The sequence below is a fragment of the Narcine bancroftii genome, chromosome 3, assembly GCF_036971445.1.
Source record: "Narcine bancroftii isolate sNarBan1 chromosome 3, sNarBan1.hap1, whole genome shotgun sequence".
Lineage (NCBI taxonomy): Eukaryota > Metazoa > Chordata > Chondrichthyes > Torpediniformes > Narcinidae > Narcine > Narcine bancroftii.
This window is the reverse complement of record NC_091471.1, coordinates 365,930,603-365,954,182: the sequence shown is the minus strand read 5'-3', so window position 1 is coordinate 365,954,182 and position 23,580 is coordinate 365,930,603. Positions and strand designations below refer to the sequence as shown.

Below are 23,580 nucleotides of genomic sequence, written 5' to 3'. Positions count from 1 at the left end.
ACTAGAGTTAAGCTGAGTTTTCCAAGGTGTATTAAGCTATATTAAACATTGTTAACATTATTATAAGTTTCTAATACATTGTTAGACGTGGTTAAATGATTGGTTAAATGGTCAATAGTAATTATCAGACAGTCTTTGTCTATTCTCCATTTCACTGAACAAAGACTAAAAACTAGACTGCTTATCTCTCTCTAGCAAGCATTCTATGACCTTCAGAATGGCTGTTGCCAGGAGACAGCATGAAATATGTTAAACAAATCTACAAGCTGCATGAGACACATTTTAACCCCTACAGTCCATTTTGCAATCATCAGCCCCTAAAGATAGTCCTCCAACTACAGCAAGCCCAAAATGCAGCCACATTTCAAGAGATATGTACCTGGCACCGCACTGGATGTATCATAGGTGCTACTGGCTGGGGGCACCCGATGACTGACCTTTATAGGCTCACGTGGGCAAAAGAGGAATGCTGCAGGATATTACCCACCAATGTTTTTGCACCGGAATAGCGGTAATGGTAGCAGGTAGTACAGACACGTGTAGTCTGTCAACAACACAGTAGGGGCAGGACTCAAGGAAAACTGGCCCTGATATGCTATTTGAGCAGCTACAAATAGATTTTGTACACGTGTTTGCAGCAAACGATTCAAATATTCGTTGGTTTAGTTGATGTGTTCTCTTGGTGGTAAAAGATTACCCGACTAAAAGAGATGATGCAAAAGTCCTATGTAAGAAGTGATTCCATGATTTGGTATACCCTTGGGGATTAACAGTGATCGAGGAAGTATCTGTATCTTTGCCTTTGCTACATAAAGGACACTGTTTGACCTGCTTAGCTTCTCCAGCATTTTGTGTTTTTACTAACAGTAATCAGAGATTTTATTTTGCTAATACGTTAGTAAAAGGGCTCACTGAAGGTCTGGGATTCAGGTGGCAGTTACATATCCATACCAGCCTAAATCCTCTGGAATAGTTGAAGGATGAATGCAAAAATTAAGAAGGCATTAATAAAGGTTTGTTCCCATCATTAGCTCTGCCCATTGTAATGTACAGTACTTGTTGAGAAATAGGTTAATTGGGTTAACTCCTTATGAGATATTGATGGCCTCACCCATACCTACTGGATCTAAACCTCCTGTTACTCCAAATAAGGTAGCCCCAATTTGGATAGATGAGGCTACCCTAAATTATGCCTAAGCAATGTGTGAAATAGCCCAGAAAATGTACTCCAGAGTTCAGGATACCCGATGAAAGAGGGAAATATACACCCTTTAAACCTAATGACGTGATTTCTGTGAAAGCCATTACTCATGATTCTCTTTCCTCTCCTAGGTGGAAAGGACCCTATCTGGTGTTGTTAATATCTCGTGAAAGAGAAACCTGACATGGTTCACGCTACGTCACAATGAAACCAATAAATGAAGAGGTCCTTCAATTCATGATTGCCATATTAACCATTGATTTATTCATCTACATTTATTTTAGAAGCAAAATGTGGGGAGTATAATTTTGGCTAAATGATCCCCTTTAGGAGAAGGTATGGGGAAATAATATGGTGCTGCCAAGCTTACATAAGGAATCGACACTAAACGGTTAAAAAAAAGATATCCTCAAGAATACATTCATTCCTCTGTACGACTTATTTGTGTGCTAAAAGACAGACCTTAGTAGCTGTCCATACTGAAGGTGGGGCCCCACTGCACCCAGTCATTTCACTTATCCAGTGTGGTGGAATGGCTATTACATCAAAAGCATACTGGTAAACTCTTGAATACCCTAGAGCTATAGCTTCCTGGAATTCATAGCATTAGGATATCCCAGTGAAGGAAAAGGTTGCTTTGTGTAAATGGTTCAGGGTGGAAATATTGTAGGTAATAGCGATTGCGAAAGGAACTGGAGATGGGTAGAACCCATTTATAACCTTACATCAAAAGGGCATCTTATCATTAATTGGGCTGGGGTAAATAATAAATCAGGCTAACTTCCTTGGGAGGGATCTATTGCACCATTGTGGATGGAAAATAAGACCAATTTCACTGCTTATTTCATTTGTGGGTTTAATGAATACCCTTGGTATTCTGTCAACTGGACTGGTCCTGTTATTTAGGATATATTGCCCCCTACATACAACATGTGAATTATTTACAGTCATCCCGATTGAGCCCTGGAACAAAATGCATGGGAAATCAGTACTGTTGAACAATCTTTACCCCTTATGTTCTCTTCCTTAGGATTGATCAGACAGACTATCAAGATTAACAATCTGATCTCTATTTTAGAGCAGGTGGTCGATGATAAGGCAGAAGCCATAGAAAGGGTAAATGATGAATGGCAGCAACTCTTTAAAATAGAATGACACCAGATTATTTGTCAGCAGAAGGGAGCCACTTGGGCTTTGATCAGCACAGAATGTTGTACTTGGATGCCCGATAATTCTGAAAATATTACCAATCCGGTGAACCACACAAGGGATCAAGTTAGCAGATTACATTTATTCACTGAGGGATGGGGGAATAATTTATGGCATTGGTTTTCTGGATTAGGAACTTGGCTCACACATGGGATATTGATTGTAGCAATGATTAGTTTAATTCTTTGTTGAGCTATTTGCTTTATTATTGGTGTCAGGAAAATGTGCAGCCAAACAATTATTACACTCACATGATGATAGCTACTAAAAAACATACTTCAACATAAGTTAAGAGCCAAAAAGAATGGTAAAGTGTCATAATATGAACGAGACAGAAGAGGATAGCTGTGATGAGGATGAATATCTGGCAAAGCACCATACCCTGTGGTTTATAATGATCCCTTTCATGGCAAAACACTGTGAAATTTGTAGAATGCAAACACCAACGTGAAAGTAAATAGGGGTGGGTAAATGAAATAATCCAAAGGATTAAGGAGGAGGGATCTGTGGAAGAAATTTTATGAAAATTGACACGGTCACTAACATAATTGGCACCAAATCGGTGAAAGAAAATTTGTGCTAACAGCTTTATTTGTGTTCTGTTGGCACCGGTTTGATTACAAAAACAGAAATCTTTGCTTCTGGCCGGGAAGATGCCAAATGGAGCTGGGTCCAAGTCTTCAGTATCAGCTGCAGCCAGAGTCGACAATGGCGACTCCATTCTCAACATAGTCCGCAGCAAAGAAGTTGCCTCTGGCTCCCGGGCAGGAGCGGGGACCGTAGTCTCAGACCAGCAGCGCCAGTTGGGAGGTGTCGGGGACAGCAGTAGAGATTAAGTTTCTTTTTTGGTACGCATTAAACATGATTTCATGTGAATTTTCATGTCATCGTTTGTATTCCTCTGCTGTTACTGTGCTGTTTTTGGATTTTTTCGGATTTGTTCCTAAAACCCAAAAACCGAACAATGACTGGTCCCATGCATTTCGGATACGGGGAACTGTAGAAGGCAAAGCCTAACATCATAAATGGCTGTGTGGCTTCACTCCAAATGAGCTGAACACATTTTATCCTCCTTTGAAAAGGAAAATTCAACAGTAGCAGTGAGAACTCCTGCAGAAGTTGGTAACCCTGCGATATCTGAGTCCAAAGTCAAAACATCTTTCAAAAAGCTGAACCCTTGCAAGGCGTCCAGCTCCGATGGTCTTACCTGACAGGCCACTGAAATACTGCGCCAACTAACTAGCTGGAGAGTCCACAAACATTTTCAAACACTCTGCTGCAGTCAGAGGTTCCCACCTGCTTCAAAAGGGCATCAATCTTGCCAGTGTCCAAGAAGAGCAGAGTGAGCTGCCTCAATGACCATCACCCAGTAGCACTCAAAGCTATGGTGATTAAATGCTATAAGAGATTGGTCAGAGCCAGAATGAACACATACCCAAGTAAAAATCTGGACCCACTGCAATTCGCCTACCATCACAATCACTCTACAGCAGATGCAATCTCACTGGCTCTCTACCCACCCCTGGATTACCTGGACAAGAGTAACACCTCCCACATCAGGCTACTTTTTAATCGATTACTGCTCAGCTTTTGACACCATCATTTCCTCAGTACTGGTCAGCAAGCTTCAAAACCCAGGCCTCTGCATCTCGTTCTGCAACTGGATCCTGGACTTCCTCATTGGAAGACCACAGTCAGTGTGGAACAGTTACAATGTCTCTTCCTCACTTACAACCACACAGGCGCACCTCAAGGATGCGTGCTAATCCCTTTTCTCTATACCAATGACCGTGCAGCTAGGCACAATTCAAATGCCATTTATAATACCACGGTTATTGACAGAATCACATGGAAATGAGAAAGAGTACAGGAGTAAGAAAGATCCAAGGGCATACAAACCCCCCCCCCCACCATGTTTTTTTTGGGGGGCGGGAAGGCAACTGCCCTCCCAAATTTGGACAAAACAGTGGGAAAATTCAGGCAAAGCAAGAATAAGAAGAAGATAAAAAGGTCAAACAGAGAAAGCAAAAAGATAAACAAATGAACAATAATGGTGGCCCTGCTCCACCATATCCCAGTCCTGGGCTCCTTCACTCCTGGAGAGCCGCACATCTCACCTCCAATCTGGGGTCCGGACATGGGCCGCGGTCTCAGCCTCCTCCAGGAACCATCTCGTTGCTGGGGCAACAGTGCTCAGGATCAGCGTTTAGGCCCTGTGACGTCAACGTTCATACAGCGGGGCTGGCCATCTCATGACAGGGCAGTCGCAGCCAAAGCGCACAAGATGGAATGACTTGCTATGAACTTTCTGCATCTCTGCGTGATGACATCAGAGGGCCTGTGTAGCATCACCCAGCATCGTTCCCACAGCAACTGGCCTTTCCCCATATGATGAAGTGGCCCAGGCCTGGGGATGGAATGTGAGGCTCGGCCTCTGACGGAGTGGGGTCGGAGAAGTCAGGGATGGCCCTTGTACACCAGCAGCCTGTTCACAGAGAAGGTAACAGCCTGTGTCCAGGCCCAGAGCAGAGATGCGTGGTGGCCTGGGCAAACCAACCCCTCCCTATATGCCCATGGACAGATCAGCTAGTTGAGAGGTGTCTTAATAACAACCTTGCACTGAACATTAGCAAAACTAAGGAATTGATTGTGAATTTCAGGAAGGGGAAAGCAGGAGAACACAAAAAGACATCAACGAGAGGTCAACAGTGGTAAGGGTAAAGAACTTCAAATTCCTGGATGTCTCTGAATATCTGTCCTGTGGCCTTCATGTCGATGCAATCATGAAGGCGGAGGCTTGCCAGCAGCTATACTTGTTAGGAGTTTGAGGAGGTTTGATATGTCACCAACAACTTGCAAATTTCTACAGGTGTACCATGCAGAGCATTCTGACTGATTGCATCACTGTTTGGTATGGAGGGGCCAATGTGCAGGACAGGAAAAGGTACAGAGCATTGTGAACTCAGCCAGCACCATCATGGGCACTACTTGTCACTCCATTAAGGATAGCTACAAGAGGCCGCATCTCAAGAAAGCAGCCTCTACCATCAAAGATCTTCACCACCCAGGCTATGTCCTCTTCTCACTGCTTTTATCAGGAAGGAGGTACACGAGCCTGAAGAACAGCCAACAGTACAACACAGCTTCTTCCCCTCACTCATCAGATTTCTGAATGTACAATGAACCAGACACTGTTTCACCTTTTCTCTTGTTTTGCACCAATTTATATATTTTTCAAAATGTTATTAATATCAATTTTGCACCTGTAATGCTGCCACAAAACCACAAATTTCATGACACATCTTCATGAGAATAAGTTCTGATTGACATGTACTGTTTTGTGAAATAAATCATATAGAATTAATTTGAAAATACTGCAAAAATATAATCCTGATTTCATGACTAAAGGAAATTCTACTTTTCATTGATTAGGTCTCCAATAGAATACCATTAACAATTTGGGACATCACACCAGAAGAAACTTGTGAATGACCTAGATATAGTACAAAAAAAGTCTCAGCATCTTAACCAGAAATGAGACACCAAATTATGATGGTTCTTGGAACAGAGAAGGACAAGAAGTGACACTTAATGAACACTGTAAAGTCTTGTTGGAATAACTGGAGAAAAAATATTCTCTTTATCAAATGAATCAGTAACAAGAGCTCATGGATTCAAAATTATTTTCAACAGATACAAAAATTGCTACTATACAAAACTTTTAATGCAGTACAATAATCCAATGTAGTTTAAGAGAATTATCATGGATGCCACTAATTGAATGATTAAAATCAGTGTATACGTCAAAATAAGGAGCTTATTCAGTATCAATAGGCTGTAGGAAATAGGGAAGGAGTGACCACATTTTTAAAAATCAACTTTGATTACCCCAGAGCTGACTTAGGCCCTTGCATAACTGATAAGTCTTGGTTCAGTGGAGACAAGTGAGACCCAAAACACTTCAACCTTAAAGTCAGTAAAAAGGTCTGGATGGGGAGTTAGAGATGAGAAACTTCATTTTGCCAGGTTTGTTAAGTCCCACAAGTATTACTACATAAAACAGGTATCTAGACTTTTTTTTGTAAAATTCAATTTAAGAAGTTTAAAATAATGAATTAAAAAGCAGGGCCATCATTAACTGAATATGATCACCAGAGACTTGAAGGCTGGAATGGGATCATTATCTCTGGTATCCTGGGAGAGCAGGTAGTCTGTCAAATCCAGGTTTTCCACTTGGGGAATCATTTGTAAACCAGAGAGCAGTGAAGGTCATAAACATTGTGACAACTTCCCAAGAGATTTACATGCAAGTTCATTTTTATAAGCATTGCAAATTCTATTCTTAGAAAGTCAAGTTCAGCGGAAAATAAGAGCAAGCTTTTTCACACAAACTTGATGGAAACTTAAAATAAATGTACAGCCTGAGGCTGAAAAACCACATCTCTGGGTCAAAACCAAGATGACTCCATTTCAAATTCTATTTTTTAACAGTTTTCAAATTTGCAGCATTACGGTTGAAAAAAGCTTTTGTCTAAAGCTTTAACAACAGAGTACAACTGTGACTATCTCCAAAACCTTCATTTATCCGTAAGTTTTTTAAAAATTTCAGATAATTGAGGATATCTGAAACAAATCAGAAATCCTCAAGAATCTGAAATTTTTTTGGAGCTGACCTGACCTCACAGGTTGAAAAAAAATTCACCCGACATGAAATTAGAACAATCATCCTCATTTCCCTTTCCATTTTTTCTTTACCTACCCCTATTGACTTTTTTCTCCAACTCTCCCTCTCAAACTACATGCCACTGTCTCCCAGCCGCAAGCGGTCGGAAGAATCCCTTGTCCCGGCATCATCAAGGAGAGCGGCCTCCCAGGCAGAAGTGAGGACCTTGGGCTCCTGGGAAGGAGTGGTGACCTCGGTGGGGAGGTGTCAGTGATCAGCGGTGGCCAACATTTTTTTTGGTGAAATATAAACATTATTTTAATGCTTAAGAAAGCCTTCCCTTGTTGTTTAAACACTTTTATAAGTGCTACTGGGGTGTTTTTAAAAAAATGACCAGTTATCCAAAGAAATGTTTATCCGACATAGGCCCGGTCCCGACCATTTTGGATAATTGGAGTTGTACTGTATATTGGAAGAGCAAGTTGGAAAACTGTTCAACCAATATTTCAATATTGGTTTTAATTTAAGGTGCCTTAAAAGCGCCAGAATTTAATTCTAAACGTTAAAAACATCAAATACATTTAAGATAGAGTGCCTCAAAATCTCACCCAAAAATACATTACCTGAGATTGTAACCCACACCAAACTTTGCTTTCAGGAACAGTGAGGACCCAATACATTTGAGTTGCCCTTGAGAGATGACACCTTTACGATCTGTACCAAGACAAACATAATTTCTATTGGCTTTATGTGATAAATTAAGTCACAAATCTTTTGCACTGCTCATAAATTGTTTGCATTATTTCAAATCTTGGCATTTACAGGATGGACCACAAGGTCAGAGTGTGCTATACCAGTGAACAAATTAGTATTTCAAGGAATACAAGTGGGGACCAATACTGAAGTTTGCAATGTGCTGCAAACCATTTCTAAAGGTGTTTTCAAAATTCAGGATTAAAAAAAAAAGGTATTTTGTCAATGGGGTGAAGGTAGGGAGTGAAATTTCAATTTTCAGCCAAGTTTTTTTGCACTAACCTGCAAGAAAATCAGCTTCATCTATGAAATGAGTAGTCATCAGTATCACCCTTCCTGCCTTCTTCTTTTTCAGCAAAGCCCACACTTGCTGCCGAGAACAGGGGTCCATCCCAGCAGTTGGTTCGTCAAGAAGTAAAACCTTTTAGGTTAAATTAAAATATTACTTGGGTTGCAGGGAACATAAAGCTAAATTCCTATTGAGAACATTACTCAAAACATGCAGACAAGGATGATTTAACCTCAGTTATAATGTGACTAACTGGCAGAGACAAATTTCACTTTGTAATGCCAGTTTTTTTCTGAAATCAAAAGGACCATTAAGGTTAAAATTTTACAGCCAAACAAAATGTAGAGAGACGAAATCAAGGAATTAAAAGGGATGAAGGAAGGTACAGTTATAATTCAATTTCTGAAACTAAATCATGACCAAGTAAACTTCTCGCTCAGCAGTTAACAATTACAGTAAAATTCCTGGTATCCAGAATTGAAGCAACCGGCAAAAAAACCCCCAAATAAACAAATAAAAAGAATGAAATAAAATTTTAAAATTGTTAAGTCAATGTTTTCTGAAGAAGATGAGAGCAAACATTCAATCAGTGGTGCACTCCAGTCATGCCCTGCCCAGAGCAGCTGTTTGAATAAAATTGCATTTGAATAAAATGGTGGCACCCAGGATGCTGGGCAACTCTCCCTAACCCTGCTTAGAAAGAGTTTTTATCTTTATTAGTTTTAAGTATATTAGTAAAGCTTTATCTGTAAACTTTGGGTGGGGGAGGGTTAATTATGATGGTTAGCACAACGCTGTCCCAGACCCAGCGATCGGGCTTCAAATCAAAATTTTCTAAGTTATAGAAATTACCTGATTAAGTAAACTTCACATAATTAAGGACTACATTACTGATTTTTTTCAAATTTCTTTACATTTTACTCTAGTCTTTTAAAATGTTTAATCTTTTTCTTAATTTTTTACTTTTCATACTGTGAACCATATCAACCAAAATATACATAAACATTTCTCATTAAATATACACAGTGGCATTTTCTCCCTCCCCCCCACCCCACTCCAAAACCAATAAATATTCAACATATATAATACAATAAAACCATTAAACAATGTCATCACACAATGAAAAATAAACAAGAAAAATGTGTCATCTACTTTTATACACTGGATCAAGTCGTTTTGTCTTATCATTTTAGGGGGTGGAGGTCTGTTATGTTTCATGTACGGTTCCCAAATTTGTTCAAATACTGTGACGGTATTTCTTAAATTATATGTTTTTTTTTCCAATGGAATACATTTATTCATTTCCATGTACCATTGCTGTATTCTCAGGCTCTCTTCCATTTTCCAAGTTGACATTATACATTTTTTTGCAACTGCTAAGGCTATCATAATAAATCTTTTTTGCGCTTTATCCAATTTGAGGCCTAATTCCTTACTTCTTATATTACTTAGAAGAAAGATCTCTGGATTTTTTTGTTAGGTTATTTTTTGTGATTTTATTTAATATCTGATTTAGATCTTCCCAAAACATTTTCACTTTCTCACATACCCAAATTGCATGTACTGTTGTTCTCATTTCCTTCTTACAGCGAAAACATCTATCTGATAATGTTGGATCCCATTAAAAAAAAAATTTGGAGAGTGATATATAACCTGTGTAACCAATTATACTGTATCATGCATAACCTTGTGTTTATTATAATCTTCCTAGTTCCAGAACATAACTTTTCCCATACTTCACTTATTATCTTTATGTTTAAATCCTTTTCCCACTTTTGTTTGAGTTTATAGCTTATTTCATCATTTTCCTTATCTTAATGTACATGTTCGTTATAAATCTTTTAATTATCATTGTGTCTGTAATCACATATTCAAAGCTGCTTCCTTCAGGTGATCTCAGTCTGTTTCCAACTTCATCCTTTAAATAAGCTTTCAGTTGATGATATGAAAACATTGTACCATGAGTTATTCCATATTTGTACTTCAACTGTTCAAATGTTAATAAATTATTTCCCAAAAAACAATTTTCTATTCTTTTAATTCCTTTTCTCTAAAGGAAAGGTTGTCTATTGTAAAAGGGATTAGTGGATTTTGTGTCAATAGTAATTTTGGTATTTGGTAATTCGTTTTTTTCCTTTCTAAGTGGATCTTCTTCCATATATTGAGTAAATGATGCAGTACTGGTGAGCTTTTATATTGTACCAGCTTTTCATCCCACTTATATAGTATATGTTCCGGTACCTTCTCCCCTATTTTATCTAGTTCTATCTTAGTCCAGTCTGGTTTTTCCCTTGTCTGGTAAAAATCTGATAAATACCTTAATTGTGCTGCTCTATAATAATTTTTAAAGTTTGGTAACTGCAAACCACCTTGGTTGTACCTCTCTGTTAATTTATCTAACGCTATCCTCGGTTTCCCTCCTTTCCACAAGAATTTCCTTATTATTCTCTTAGTTCATTAAAGAAATTCTCCATTAAGGGAATTGGTAACAATTGAAATAAGTATTGTATCCTTAATCCTTGCAATTTACCCTCCCTATCAACGTTAGCGGTAATTCTTTCCAATGCTCTAAGTCTTCCTGCAATTTCTTTATTAGTGGCTCATAATTTAATTTGTACTGGTGGCTTAAGTTATTATCTAACCTAATACCTAGGTAACGGATTGCTTGCGTTTGCCATTTAAATGGTGATTCTTTTTTAAATTCTGTATAATCCGCATTACTCATTGGCATCACTTCACTTTTATTTGCGTTGATCTTGTACCCCGATATTTCTCCATACTCCTTCAATTTCTTATGTAATTCTTTTATTGATATTTCTGGTTCTGTTAAGTATACTATGATGTCATCTGCAAATAAACTGACTTTATACTCCTTCTCCTTTATTTTTATCTTTTATTATATTTTCTGTTCTAATCAGTTCTGCCAATGGTTCTATTGCTAAAGCGAACAGTGAGGGGGGGGGATAATGGACATCCCTATCTAGTTGACCTACTTAATTTAAATTGGTTCGATACATATCCATTTACTGTTACCTTCACCAATGGTCCATTATATAATCCTTTAATTCAATTAATATATTTTTTTGGTAGATTGAACCTCTGTTATACTTTGAATAAACAATTCCATTCTACTCTGTTAAAGGCTTTTTCTGCATCTAAAGCAACAGCCACTGTTGGCTTCTTATTTCCTTGAACTGCATGAATAAATTAATAAATTTACAGACATTATCCGCTGTTCGTCTTTTCTTAATAAATCCAGTTTGATCTTGTTTTACTATTTTTGGTACATAATCGGCCAATATGTTTGCTAATAATTTTGCTATTATCTTATAATCTGAATTAAGTAGAGATATTGGTCTATGTCATACTGGTGTTAGTGGATCCTTCCTCATCTTTGGTTTTACTGTAATTATTGCTGTCTTATATGAATCTGGCAAGTTTTGTGTTTCCTCTATTTGGTTCATTACTTCCAGGAGAGGAGGAATTATTAACTCTTTAAATGTTTTATAGAATTCTAGTGGGCATCCATCCTCTCCAGGCGTTTTATTGTTCGGTAGCTTTTTTAATATATCCTGTACTTCCTCTATTTCCAATGGATTTATCAGTTTGTTTTGTTCCTCTTCTTGTAATTTCGGCAGTTCAATTTTAGCTAAAAACTCTTCTACTTTATCATCTTTCCCCTCGTTCTCAGTTTGGTATAATTGTTCATAAAATTCCTTAAAGTTTTCATTAATCTCTATTGGATTTTATGTAATTTGTTGGTCCTTTTTCCTTGGTGCCAATACAGTTCTTTTAGTTTGTTCTGTTTTAAGTTGCCAGGCTAATATTTTGTGCTTTTTCTCCTAGTTCGTAACACTTTTGCTTTATTTTCGTTATGTTCTCCTCCTCCTTATATGTTTGTAATGTTTCGTATTTTATTTTTTTGTCCGCCAATTCTCTCCTTTTTGTTATATCATCCCTTTTTACCAGTTCCTTTTCTGTACTTACTATCTCCCTTTCCAACTGCTCTATTTCCTTTTTCATCTTAGTTACATAACTTATTATCTGCCCTCTAATGAAGGCTTTCATTGTTCAGCATGTTTCAAAATCTGTTCGTGAGCTTCAGTGTCTGGGCATTGTGGCCCACAAGGATAGTTTGAGCCTTGATTGGAATCCTTTTTCATGGTTAAATGGTACATTTGGGGGGATTGGACCACAATATTTTCTGTTGGTTGCTCGCATTATTGCTTATTTTTGTGATTATTAGAGTTTTAATTTCTCTTTTTCGCTCCTTCTGTACTCAAATGCTTGTAAGGTCTCGTAAGTGACAGGCTTGCGACCAAGGGGTGGAATGTAATGGAGGATTTAGACCAGCTTATGCAAGAAGGGAAGCAGTTGCACCAGTAGACATAATCTAATTTACACCATGAGGCCCAGAGATGAAGTTGCCTTTTGTTGGTCACAGACTGTCAAGAGACCTTGAAGATAATTAAATCATTTGTTCAAAGAGATAAGCTATGAGTAAACAATTTTTTGGGTAATGTAAGCCATGGTCCCACTGCTGAAGTGGAGACTCTCTGAGGGGTGGAAACGTCTCTGAGCAAGAAGAACTTCTAGTGTCCAGCTAACGTCTCGGTCGGGGGAGGTGGAGAAGCTGTTACCTGCGCCCTGACAACCTACTACAAGTGAGTGGTCATTGCCTCGCTTCGACAGTTGGGACCAGTCCAGGCGTTGATAAGTATAATTGGGAAGGGCTTGCATATTGTAGTTTGAAATCAGCTTTTGAATTTGTAATAAACATTTGTATAAACTGAACTGCTCTCGGTGTGGGTGTCTATTTTCTTTCGGTAGCTCAAACACTGTGACCATACTCTAAAACGAACAAAGTGAGAGGTACAAGTTTACCCAGGACAATTTGGCGTTCAATAAACTCCCTAAATTCCTGCCTTTTAAGTAGCATGGAGTTTAACCTCCATCTATATGCTCTTGGTGGGATGTCCTCCAGTTCTATTGCTAATAATAGGGGTGAATGATCTGATAGTAGTCTAGCTTTATATTCAGTTTTCCTAACTCTCCCTTGAATATGGGCCGACAATCCTTGAGTATGCTTTATACCTACTTGAATAATATGAGTATTCCTTCTCTCTTGAGTGCTGTCTCCTCCATATATCTATAAGTTTCATTTCCTGCATTGATTTAACCATAAATTTGGCCATTCTTTTTACTAGTCTTTTGTCCAGTTTTATCCAACATCAGATCCAAATTAAGGTTAAAATCCTTTCCTATCAATATATCTCCTTGTGCATCTACAATCTTCAAAAAATCTTGCATAAACTTTTGATCCTCTTCATTAGGTGCATATATATTGAGCAAATTCCAAAATTCTGAATATATTTGACACTTTATCATTACATATCTCCCTGCTGGATCTATTATTTCCTCCTCTATTTTGATTGGTACATTTTTATTAATTAATATAGCTACACCTCTAACTTTTGAATTATATGATACTGCCGCTATGTGTCCCACCCAGCCTCTCTTTAATTTGTTATGTTCCACTTCAGTTAGATGCGTTGCCTGCACAAATGGTATATCTATTTTTTTTCTTTTTTCAGTAAATTTGATACACTCTTCCTTTTAATTTGGTTATGTATTCCATTAATGTTTATTGTCATATAGTTCAACATGGCCATCTCATATTCTGTTTACACCTTAGTTCCTCTTCCTCATCACCACCATCCCCCTTTTCATCTCTCAGTTTTCCCTTTTTAAACTCAATGTATGACAACACATTTAAATCATAAAATACTCCAACAACTCCCACATCCAATATTTCCTTAACCCAAATATCCCCACCCCCTCTCTGAGTTGTCCCTTATCCCTTGCTGGGCAACCACAACTCACCTTTCCATTTGGATTGCGAACCTGCTCACAAGCGTCAACTGATTTCGCAGTGACGGTTATTCCCACCCCCCCCCGAAAACACTTTTTTTTTTTTTTTTTAAACACATATAACAAAGATCTCCCTTTTTATCCCCCTTACTTCCTTTCTTCCCTTCTCTAGTTCTTTACATATACATTGTTTTTACATCTTTATATATATTTTAATCGCCATTCTTCATTCTTGTTACATCTCTTCATCTCTCCTGTCCTGCAGGTGTTCTGCAAATTCTTGTGCTTCCTCCGTATCCGAGAACAGTCTGTTTTGCTCCCCAGGGATAAATATTTTAAGCACAGCTGGATGTCTTAACATAAATTTATAACCTTTTTTCCATAGGATCGATTTTGCTGTATTAACAAACTCCTTCCTCTTTAAGAGTTCAAAACTTATGTCTGGGTAGAAAAATATTTTTTTGACCCTTGTATTCCAATTGTTTATTGTCTTTAATTTTATTCTTTGCCCTCTCCAGTATATTTTCTCTTGTCGTATATCTCAAAAGTTATACTAAAATGGATCTTGGTTTTTGATGTGTCTGTGGTTTCGGAGCTAGTGTTCTGTGTGCCCTTTCTATTTCCATTCCTTCTTGCACTTCTGTCATTCCCAGGACCTTTGGGATCCATTATTTTTTATAAATTCCTTCATATCCTCCTTCAGGTCCACTATTTTTATGTTGTTTCGCCTACTATAATTTTCCAACATATCAATTTTCTGAGCAAACAACTCATGACTCTAATTTTTTTTTAATCACTTCCTTCCAATTTTCCTCTTAAGTTAAACTGTTTATTCTTAATGCAGATTTATTAGTTAAGCATTTTAAGAGTTTGTCTTAGGCAAATGCAAAATTTGAATATCCTGCTTCCACAAACCCCATAGGTGACGGATAACAGGGATTTTACTGTACGTACACCCCAGCAATAAAAACTGTAGCTCAGATAATAATGGCAAATTTAGAACTTCTTTCAAAAGTTTGGCAGGGTAAAACTAACACTTTCCTCTTCTATTGGACAAGTCCCTGTCTCAAATCTAATTATGAACAATACTTCTTGCAGGGTCTCATTGTGAGCCAGAATGACTTGATGCTCTCTTTAAATCTAAAAGATACAGATTTATGGCCACTTTATAAACTGACTAGGCATTACTAAAGTTCTATCGGAATGAACTATTCCACAAAACTTTTGATAAGTAATTGAACTGGGTAATTTCATAAACTGAATGTTCTGAGCACAGATCTGAAAAGACACTAAAGATTCAATCATTGTGCCACTGGTATGACAAAATGTAATAATATGCATGAAAGAGATTAATGTGAGTTCATTACAATATCAAAATGAGACATTAAATTTCCACATTTCATCTAATATTATACGGCTTCCCTCACCCTCCCACCCCAAAATAAGGTCTATGGAATTTTATTAGCAGCTAACAAGGCAGGATTAATATTTTCGAATTCAATTTTAATAATAATGCAGCTGTTTCATACAATAACTTGCACTGACTCCAGTAAACAAAACAGAATTTTACTGCTCATCAAGTCTAATTGTGCCAACATTTTTAATTTCCCCTCTTACCTTTGGATCCCCCAAAATGGCCATTCCCATTGAAAGCTTTCTCTTTTGTCCAACACTGAGTTTTTCTGCACGGACATCCACAATTGCTTCCATATCCAGTTCTTTAATGATGTTGAGCACCTGAATGAAGCAAAGAGGAAAAAGTTAAAAACAACAATTAATTCTGCTGAAATGTAAACTTTTGTTTTAAATTGGATTAAAGAAAACAGCACAAGATGGGTCACATAATGTCCTCAGAAAATTACTGCTCTTGCACACTAGCATAACCTCTAGCTTGCAACATATTTATTTTTGTACGAAAAGCATTTTTACTATTTAAAGAGAGGGTTTTTAATTAGCCATTTATTAGTCATGTAATTTAATCTAAGGCAAAACAGATTTATGTATTCATTCCTTTGTTTGGACATTCTGTGCATCCAATTGTTTAACGATACCTTTTCCTTACAATTACATCAGGCCACAAAAACCAAGGAAAAGACACATTTCAAAGGGAACATTTAAATGCATGAAATCAAATCCTCAACATGGAGAAGTACACGCAGGTTCTAACGAATTAAATATTTGGAAAGGTGCATAAAAACTTTAGACTTTATTCACTGACAATATTTCAGTTTTTTGTATATCATTCAATAAACCAGAGATGAAGAGAACATTGAGAGTAACGTGCCAATCTTCTTTCAAGATAGCAAACAAAATGGTATATTAAACATTGCTATCCTCCCCATCCAAATGGTTATCCATGTTTCTGAAATACAGATAATTTAGTAAGAACTAGACAACTTTACTGCATTAACTACAAAAGTTATGTATTCACTGGATTTATTTTTTTACATTCATGGTCATACAAATGAAAAAGTGAAAAAATACGCACAGTTGATAAGAGAATAATTGATCAGGAGACTTGCCTCTTTATCAATTTCTTTTCCTGCAATTCCTTTGATCATAGCAACTATCTTTAAATGTTCCTTTACTGTAAGGCTGTAGAATAGTACATCAAATTGTGGACAAAAACCAATGATCTTTCTGATTTCAATTATTTCATCTAATTCAGAAACTCTGTTCCCATAAACTGTTGCACAGCCTGTGAAACAGGAAATTTTTTTAAAAAGCACATCGGTCCATTGCACTTAATATGGTTGCAAACAAATCCTTATTCTAATTAATGATTATATTTTAGAGATATGTGTATGAAATTCAATTACAATATGCACAGTTTTAATAAACAACATCAATGAATTATAACGTAAACCTGATTACTAACTACATAAACAAAAGAAATGAAATCTCAACAAAGGCACCAAAGTTAGTGCAACACTGTTACAGCATCAGAGACCTGGCCTTGTCTGTAAAGAGTTTGTACATTCTCCCGTGTCTGCATGTGTTTCCTCCTGGTGCTCTGGTTTCTTCCCACCTTTCAAAACGGTATGGGGGTTATAGGCTGAAAGGGCCTGTATTGTGCTGCATGTATGTCTATGTTGCAAAAATAACACACCAAGAGGGGGGGAGAGAGAGGGAGGGGGAGGGGGGGAGGGGGAGGAGAGGGAGGGGGAGGAGAGGGAGGGGGAGGAGAGGGAGGGGGAGGAGAGGGAGGGGGAGGAGAGGGAGGGGGAGGAGAGGGAGGGGGAGGAGAGGGAGGGGGAGGAGAGGGAGGGGGAGGAGAGGGAGGGGGAGGAGAGGGAGGGGGAGGAGAGGGAGGGGGAGGAGAGGGAGGGGGAGGAGAGGGAGGGGGAGGAGAGGGAGGGGGAGGAGAGGGAGGGGGAGGAGAGGGAGGGGGAGGAGAGGGAGGGGGAGGAGAGGGAGGGGGAGGAGAGGGAGGGGGAGGAGAGGGAGGGGGAGGAGAGGGAGGGGGAGGAGAGGGAGGGGGAGGAGGGAGGGGGATCCGTCACACAGAACATGGGGACAACCTGTATTCTTTTTGAATAATCTTCTCAAATTTTGTTATTTTACCCCTACCATACCTTGCTGACTTGTGGTTAGTACCCTGTGTTGGACAGAAATCAGCTTTAATCAGAGTAACTTTCTCTTTTTATGATCATACTCAGATATCCATTCATGCACTTAGGTTGTGACTAAACATTCCCATTCTTCATGAATAAAATTCTAATGTGGCTTGTCTCCGAGCTGATTCAAACAGCTGCAGTTCAAGTCACATGCCTCCCCTTTTCATTTCATTTTCAACCACATCAGCATTCCTGAAATAACTGTGCTTTTATTAATTTTCATACGTGTACAAGTAGGAAAGTAGTTCTAATAGAGCCCTGTGTGGTGCACAAATACCAACTTACCATCTGACAGAGGACACAGTCCACAGAGAATGTTAATTAAGGTAGTTTTTCCAGTTCCGCTGTGGCCTAATAGTGCTGTAATTTGATCTTGATATATATCAAACGACAAACCTGAAGAGAAAATGAATAATCACATAAATTATTAATTCTAAATAAATTCTTTGTCGCCTTCAAAGAAATCCACATCAATTTTTTTTGTCTTTCAATCAGTCACCAGCTGAGACAAGGTCCCGTCCTTTACCGGATATATTCCTGTCCGCCACTTTCATTGTTTTGTGGCTGCAATTTGTCAAATGCACATATACTGAAATTGTTCACATCAGCGAAGGTAACACCTAATCCATCAGCTCCACAACCAAGGCACATGGAAACACCATGACTTCATGTTCTCCTCCAAATCACACAATATTATGACCTGGAAATACATCATCCTTCCTTCATCATTCCTCTATTCCTGCAACCCCCTAACCTGCACATTGCAACCCTCCAGCAAGGTTAAAGCAATTCAAACAGGCGCAGGTTTTGCCATGAAAGCTCATGTCCCCCCAAAAAACTGAAAAAAGGCATCTAAGCACATAATCACAACCTTTTAATTACATCACAAAAAGATACCAATTGGTCCAATCTGCCTGATCCCGTTCCTTGCAAGATCTTTCCATTATATTTTACTTATCTCATCTTTCACCATAGTTCTCATTTTTAAATACTGATCAACTCCATTCTTAGTCTTCTCAGATAATTAATTTTCGATCATAATCAGCGCGAACAAAAAAAAAATCCCTTCCTAGTGCTGGAATACACAAAAATGCTAGAGAAACTCAAGCTGGTCACACAGTACCTAGAGGAAGCAAAGGAACATAACCAACATTTTGGGCCTGAGCCCTTCGTCAAGATATAATCAGAAAGCAGGCAGGAGCCTGCTCGTACCTTGACGAACAGCTCAGGCCCAAAACATTGGTAATGTTCCTTTGCTTCCTCTAGGTGCTGTGTGACCAGAGTTTCTCCAGCATTTTTGTGTTCTTCACTACAGTTACAGTGACTGCAGACTTTCCTGTTTAACTCCCTTCTGTTGTTGATTATTTATGCAATTAAATCAATAAAAGCTCCAATGCAGGGATAGTCCCCATGGGCTGCTACTATAGACCGTTGTAAGCTAATATTTCAGCTGCATTTACTACAGCCCCAGGTCAATTCACCCAGCGTCACCCACCTTGGACACCTGAATCAAGTAGTGACACGGAGAACACAAACATTGTGAGAGAAAACCTCAACTTACAATGTAAAATTAAGTGTGGAGTCTTCAAATGAGCTGAATTGGAGCAAAAGAGGTGCTGAAAAGTCGTATGAATTAGCATAACACAATAGCCGAAGAGGGATGGAATCAGTCATAAATCAAATCTACTCAGATTTTGTTAAATGTTAAAATGAAGCTGACCAACAAATGCCATAAACAAAGATGGACTGCATATAAAATAAATTCTTTACATTCACATACATTGTCACAAAAATCCCTCAATATAATGATCATGCGTACAGTGGATACATTGGATAATACATTGAACCATCAGGAACACAGACCTTTCAGAGCTTCCACCTTCTTCTCCTTTCCCTTGTATAACTTATGAACATCACTTAACCTGAAAAGTATTATACATTGTCATCAATATTTGCACTCGTTACTCCATACTATTTCCTTATTGGCCTATTCAATGCAGAATCAACTCAGCTATAGCCCAGTTTGGTTGTCAAGTTGCAATGCCAGTATTTGTAAAAATAATATAATGGGTTCAACTTCATTGGATAATACTTGACAGAATAGCTCAAGGTACAATATTTATTTGCCAAGCCATTAGTCTCATGATAAAAAAGAACCCTACTAAACAGTGATTCTGATTTACATGATTTGAAAACATAATTTGAGCAGACCTAGTCACCATTTCTAGCAATGACATTCTATTAGAAATTGGTACATTTGATGAAATAAACAACAAAAGGCAGATTATGTGCAACAAAAATGTTTTGTCTTATACAGTTCCATTTTTTCTTGAACAAGTTGAAACTGGTGGCCAATCCACTAAAATTGATAAAATATAAAGAAACGTCATGTGATACAAATGGTGTAGGCAAGTGTTCATGCCTTACACTGATCTTCTCCTCCTCCTCCTTCTCCCCTGACCCAACCTTACCACTCTCCCCCTCCCCAAATCTAAATTAGCAAAACTTATCCCTTCACTTTGATCACTGTACATCTACTCATTTTAACCACTCTCTGGCTAAATGAGGCTTCCAAAAGCAGAAGAATTAAAATTCAAGTTAATTCCAATCCTTCTATTAAGAATGGAGGCCAGAAAATGTCCAATGGGTAACAGCAATGCCAGAGGCCAGTAATTAGTCTGCTTTTTGTTGGAAATGGCCATGACCTGGAGTGCATATCAGTTGCCAGTTCTCAGCCTCAAGCAGAAGGCTATCGCAGTTTTGCTGCAGCCAGACATGGCCTGCTGTATTCGCTGAGGTGATGGAATGGAAATGAACACAATAGTCTCATCAGCAAAAATCCCCACCACTCTTGTCAAAGATAATGCAGCTTGAATATAGTTGGGCCTTTGACACTGCCTTGATTAACACCTGCAATGATGTACTAGGGGGTAGAAAGATTGACTGCCAATAGTAATGACTGCCTTCCTTTGTAGGAAATACAAGGCATGTTTTCCTTTTGACTTCTGTTTGCTAAGGCTCCTTGATGGCACATTCAATCAAATGTTGCTTTAATATCAAGGCAATGATTCTCGCCTCATCTCAGGAATTCAGCCCTTTTGTCTATGTACAGACCAAGGTTGTGGTGAAGCAGCTGATTGGTCATGACAAAACTGAATTTGGGCATCAACAGGCATGTTATAAGACAGCACTGATACCCTCTATCACTTTACTTTTAGAGTCTTGGGTGTCAATTAGCTGGATTTGATTTGTGTTTTTTTTTGTAAACAGGACATATCTGGGCAATTTTGCACATCGTTCGATCTTGGCCAGTGTTGCAACTGCAATGGAACACGGCAAGAGACACAGCTCATCTTGAAGGCATCTTCAGTACCACAGATCAAATGCTGCTGGGCACAACGTGAGAACTTTCCATCACTTGTACGTAATCATCACAATTGTTTAATCCGTCTTGATTTCTATCTTCTCCTGATGGAAATGCATTCCAAAATGGTCATTTCAATCCCTTGTTGACTCACATTTGTTTTTCCTTCCTTTCAAAACTCTAATTTATAACGCTACTCACATTACTCTTCAAACACACTTTGATGCCCTCCAGAAACTATAACAAGTAGTGTTCTTACTTACTGACCGTCAGTCTCCACAGTTCAATATGAATCCAGAAAGACATGTTAAAGAGATCAGCAGGAATCCTTCCTCAATCATTTGTGCCAAAACAGAATCAAAAACCTTTTTCAACTTCCACAACGATGCAAGCTTAATGCCAGAAACGACAGACAAATTCGTCATTCGGTCACATTTTTGGGATACTATCCATACCTGATTGCTTCCTTTCCTTTAAACTCTGCAGGTACTGCTTCTCCAATCTCACTAAATGAAGATCCTTGGGCAAGTTCATTTTCACAATCAATCTGATCATAATGTTTCCCCTTTCGGAACCAGTAAGAAGGCTGAAGGAAATAGAAGAAAGGTTGGCGTTGTCCAAATTCACCTAAGTAAAAGAAGAAGAATTTTCAAATTATAAATTCTGAGTGCAAAACAAAAATATTAAAAGCTTGAGAAATACAAATTGATGACGTAGTATTACACCAATGTGATAAACAAAAACCTAAATACATTTTAAACCACGTTGAGGAGCAAAACAACAATAAAGCTATTGTAGACCTAGCTCATGAATGTTGCAGATAGTGAAATCCAGCACGATTTATCCCACACTGAAGTATACACTGAGCAAAACTATTTCACAGCTTTCCTCATTAAATGGAAGCTGAAAACATTCAGCGAATGGACAAACAAGTACAAGAAAATGGCAGGAACAGGCTATTTGGGATCAAAATATTGCCCCACCATTAATATAATTAAGGCTGATCTAAGGCCTCAATTTCTCTTCTGTGTTATTCTCACACAGCCCCGAGCCCTATGCTCTTTCAAAGATTTATCTAAAAAACTCCAGTACTCCAGCTCCTTTGTGGAGAATTCTAGATTCACCAGCCTCAGTGAATAAATTCTTAGGCACCTCAATTTTAAATGATTGCTTCCACAGTTCTGTAACTATGCTCTAGTTAAAACATCTCAAAATTTACTCTGTCATATAACCTGGAGATCTTGCTTCTTTCAATAAGATCACCCTTAAATTTTTTAAACTCCAAGTGCGCAGGTTTAACTTTATGGCTGTTTGTGAAATGACAATTCTCTCATCTCAGGAATGAGGCTCGAGTATGAGGTTGGACAACCTCTAGTACTAGTATACCCTTTCTTAAATAAGTGGACCAAAAGAGGATATATTAATTTAGGTGCAGCCTCACCAGTACCCTGCCTCCCTACTTCTGAGCAATCCTTTTGCAAAAAAGAACTGTCCACCATTTGCCTTCCAAACCCCTTTCTCCACTTACTGCTAACTTCTGTTTCATGCAGAATATCATCTAGATCAGTGGTTCTCAATCTTTTTCTTTCCACTCATGTACCACCTAAGTGTAGGGGATTGCTTAAGGTGGCATGTGAGTGGGAAGGGAAGATTGAGAATCACTGCTCTAGACCCAATTGTTACTGAAATATTATGCTTGAGAAAAATTATCATTGGCCCATTTCCTTTGGAGATATGAAACCATGCACAAAACGAGTCAATGAGGTATGATTAAAACAGTGGTTTTCAACCATTTTCTTTCCACTCACATACTACCTTACTAATCACAGAGCACTTACAGCATAGGGAATACTTAAAGTGGTATGTGAGTGGAAAGAAAAAGGTTGAGAACCACTGATCTAGATCCCTATGTACTCGATTGCAGTATTGCTCCATTGAGGTAGTCTGCCTTCTAATTTCACCTATAAAAATATGTGATCTCATACTCCTGCAACAACTTTAGTATATTAGGAGTCTGCAACATGATGTGGATTACAAATTAAATTCCATTTGTCAGTCTTTTTCCCTCCATCTACATTCTGTGGCAGAGTCCAAATATTCCCATCACAGTAAAATGGAGACACAGAAGACTGCAGATTTTGGAACCTGGATCAAAAAGAAAACTGTAAGAGGAACTAAGTGAGTCAAATAGTATTTGTGGAAGGAAAATGAGTCAACATTTCAGATTGAGACCCTACATCTGCACCAGCCCTGACAAAGGTTCTTGGTCTGAAATGCCAACTATTTCCCTCCACAGATGCTGCCTTACTCCCCCAGGAGCTTATTTAAATGTTTTTTTTATTGCAGCATGCTCACACCAGTTCTTAACAGGTGAATGATTATACAACTATAATTATCTGATATTGAATTTTAATACTCTGTCCAACAGACTGTCTCTCTGTGATGGCTTTGCAATTTTTAATAAAGTGTTTTGAATACAATAAAAGACAAACTAATCATGCAAAATCAAGCAATAAATTTACAAGAACTGTATTTTTCCATTGTTCTATGCTGTTTCATTGCTGTTGTATTCAACAAGTGCCACGAGATATTATCACTCAATTAGATACAGAG

The 23,580-nt window shown here is 38.2% G+C and overlaps 1 protein-coding gene and 1 long non-coding RNA gene across 14 annotated transcripts in view; one reads left to right on the top strand and one right to left on the bottom strand.

The window, feature by feature from the left end:
- The window catches only part of LOC138759565 (uncharacterized), a 77,856-nt gene extending 54,357 nt beyond the window's left edge, over positions 1-23,499 (top strand). Inside the window, exons 5-6 of one of the 6 annotated variants that reach the window (XR_011354950.1) lie at positions 1,333-3,258; positions 5,843-6,222. This is a non-coding gene — a long non-coding RNA (uncharacterized lncRNA). Of the gene's footprint in view, positions 1-1,332; positions 5,812-5,842; positions 6,223-20,873 lie in introns of those variants that run through there. The other 5 variants (XR_011354952.1, XR_011354951.1, XR_011354954.1 and 2 more) reach the window with 5 other exon arrangements.
- Positions 1-23,580, bottom strand: part of abca5 (ATP-binding cassette, sub-family A (ABC1), member 5) — a 96,598-nt gene that overhangs the window by 45,319 nt on the left and 27,699 nt on the right. For all 8 annotated transcript variants that reach the window (XR_011354949.1, XM_069930190.1, XM_069930189.1 and 5 more), the window contains 7 exons: positions 21,423-21,594; positions 19,467-19,525; positions 17,889-17,999; positions 16,509-16,684; positions 15,604-15,723; positions 8,109-8,247; positions 7,697-7,787 (listed from right to left, as the gene is read on the bottom strand). Coding sequence is in view for 7 of the 8 variants with exons in the window: in XM_069930190.1 (XP_069786291.1) it covers positions 7,697-7,787; positions 8,109-8,247; positions 15,604-15,723; positions 16,509-16,684; positions 17,889-17,999; positions 19,467-19,525; positions 21,423-21,594 (868 nt within the window). In the remaining variant the exon portion in view is untranslated. The remainder of the gene's footprint in view (positions 1-7,696; positions 7,788-8,108; positions 8,248-15,603; positions 15,724-16,508; positions 16,685-17,888; positions 18,000-19,466; positions 19,526-21,422; positions 21,595-23,580) is intronic.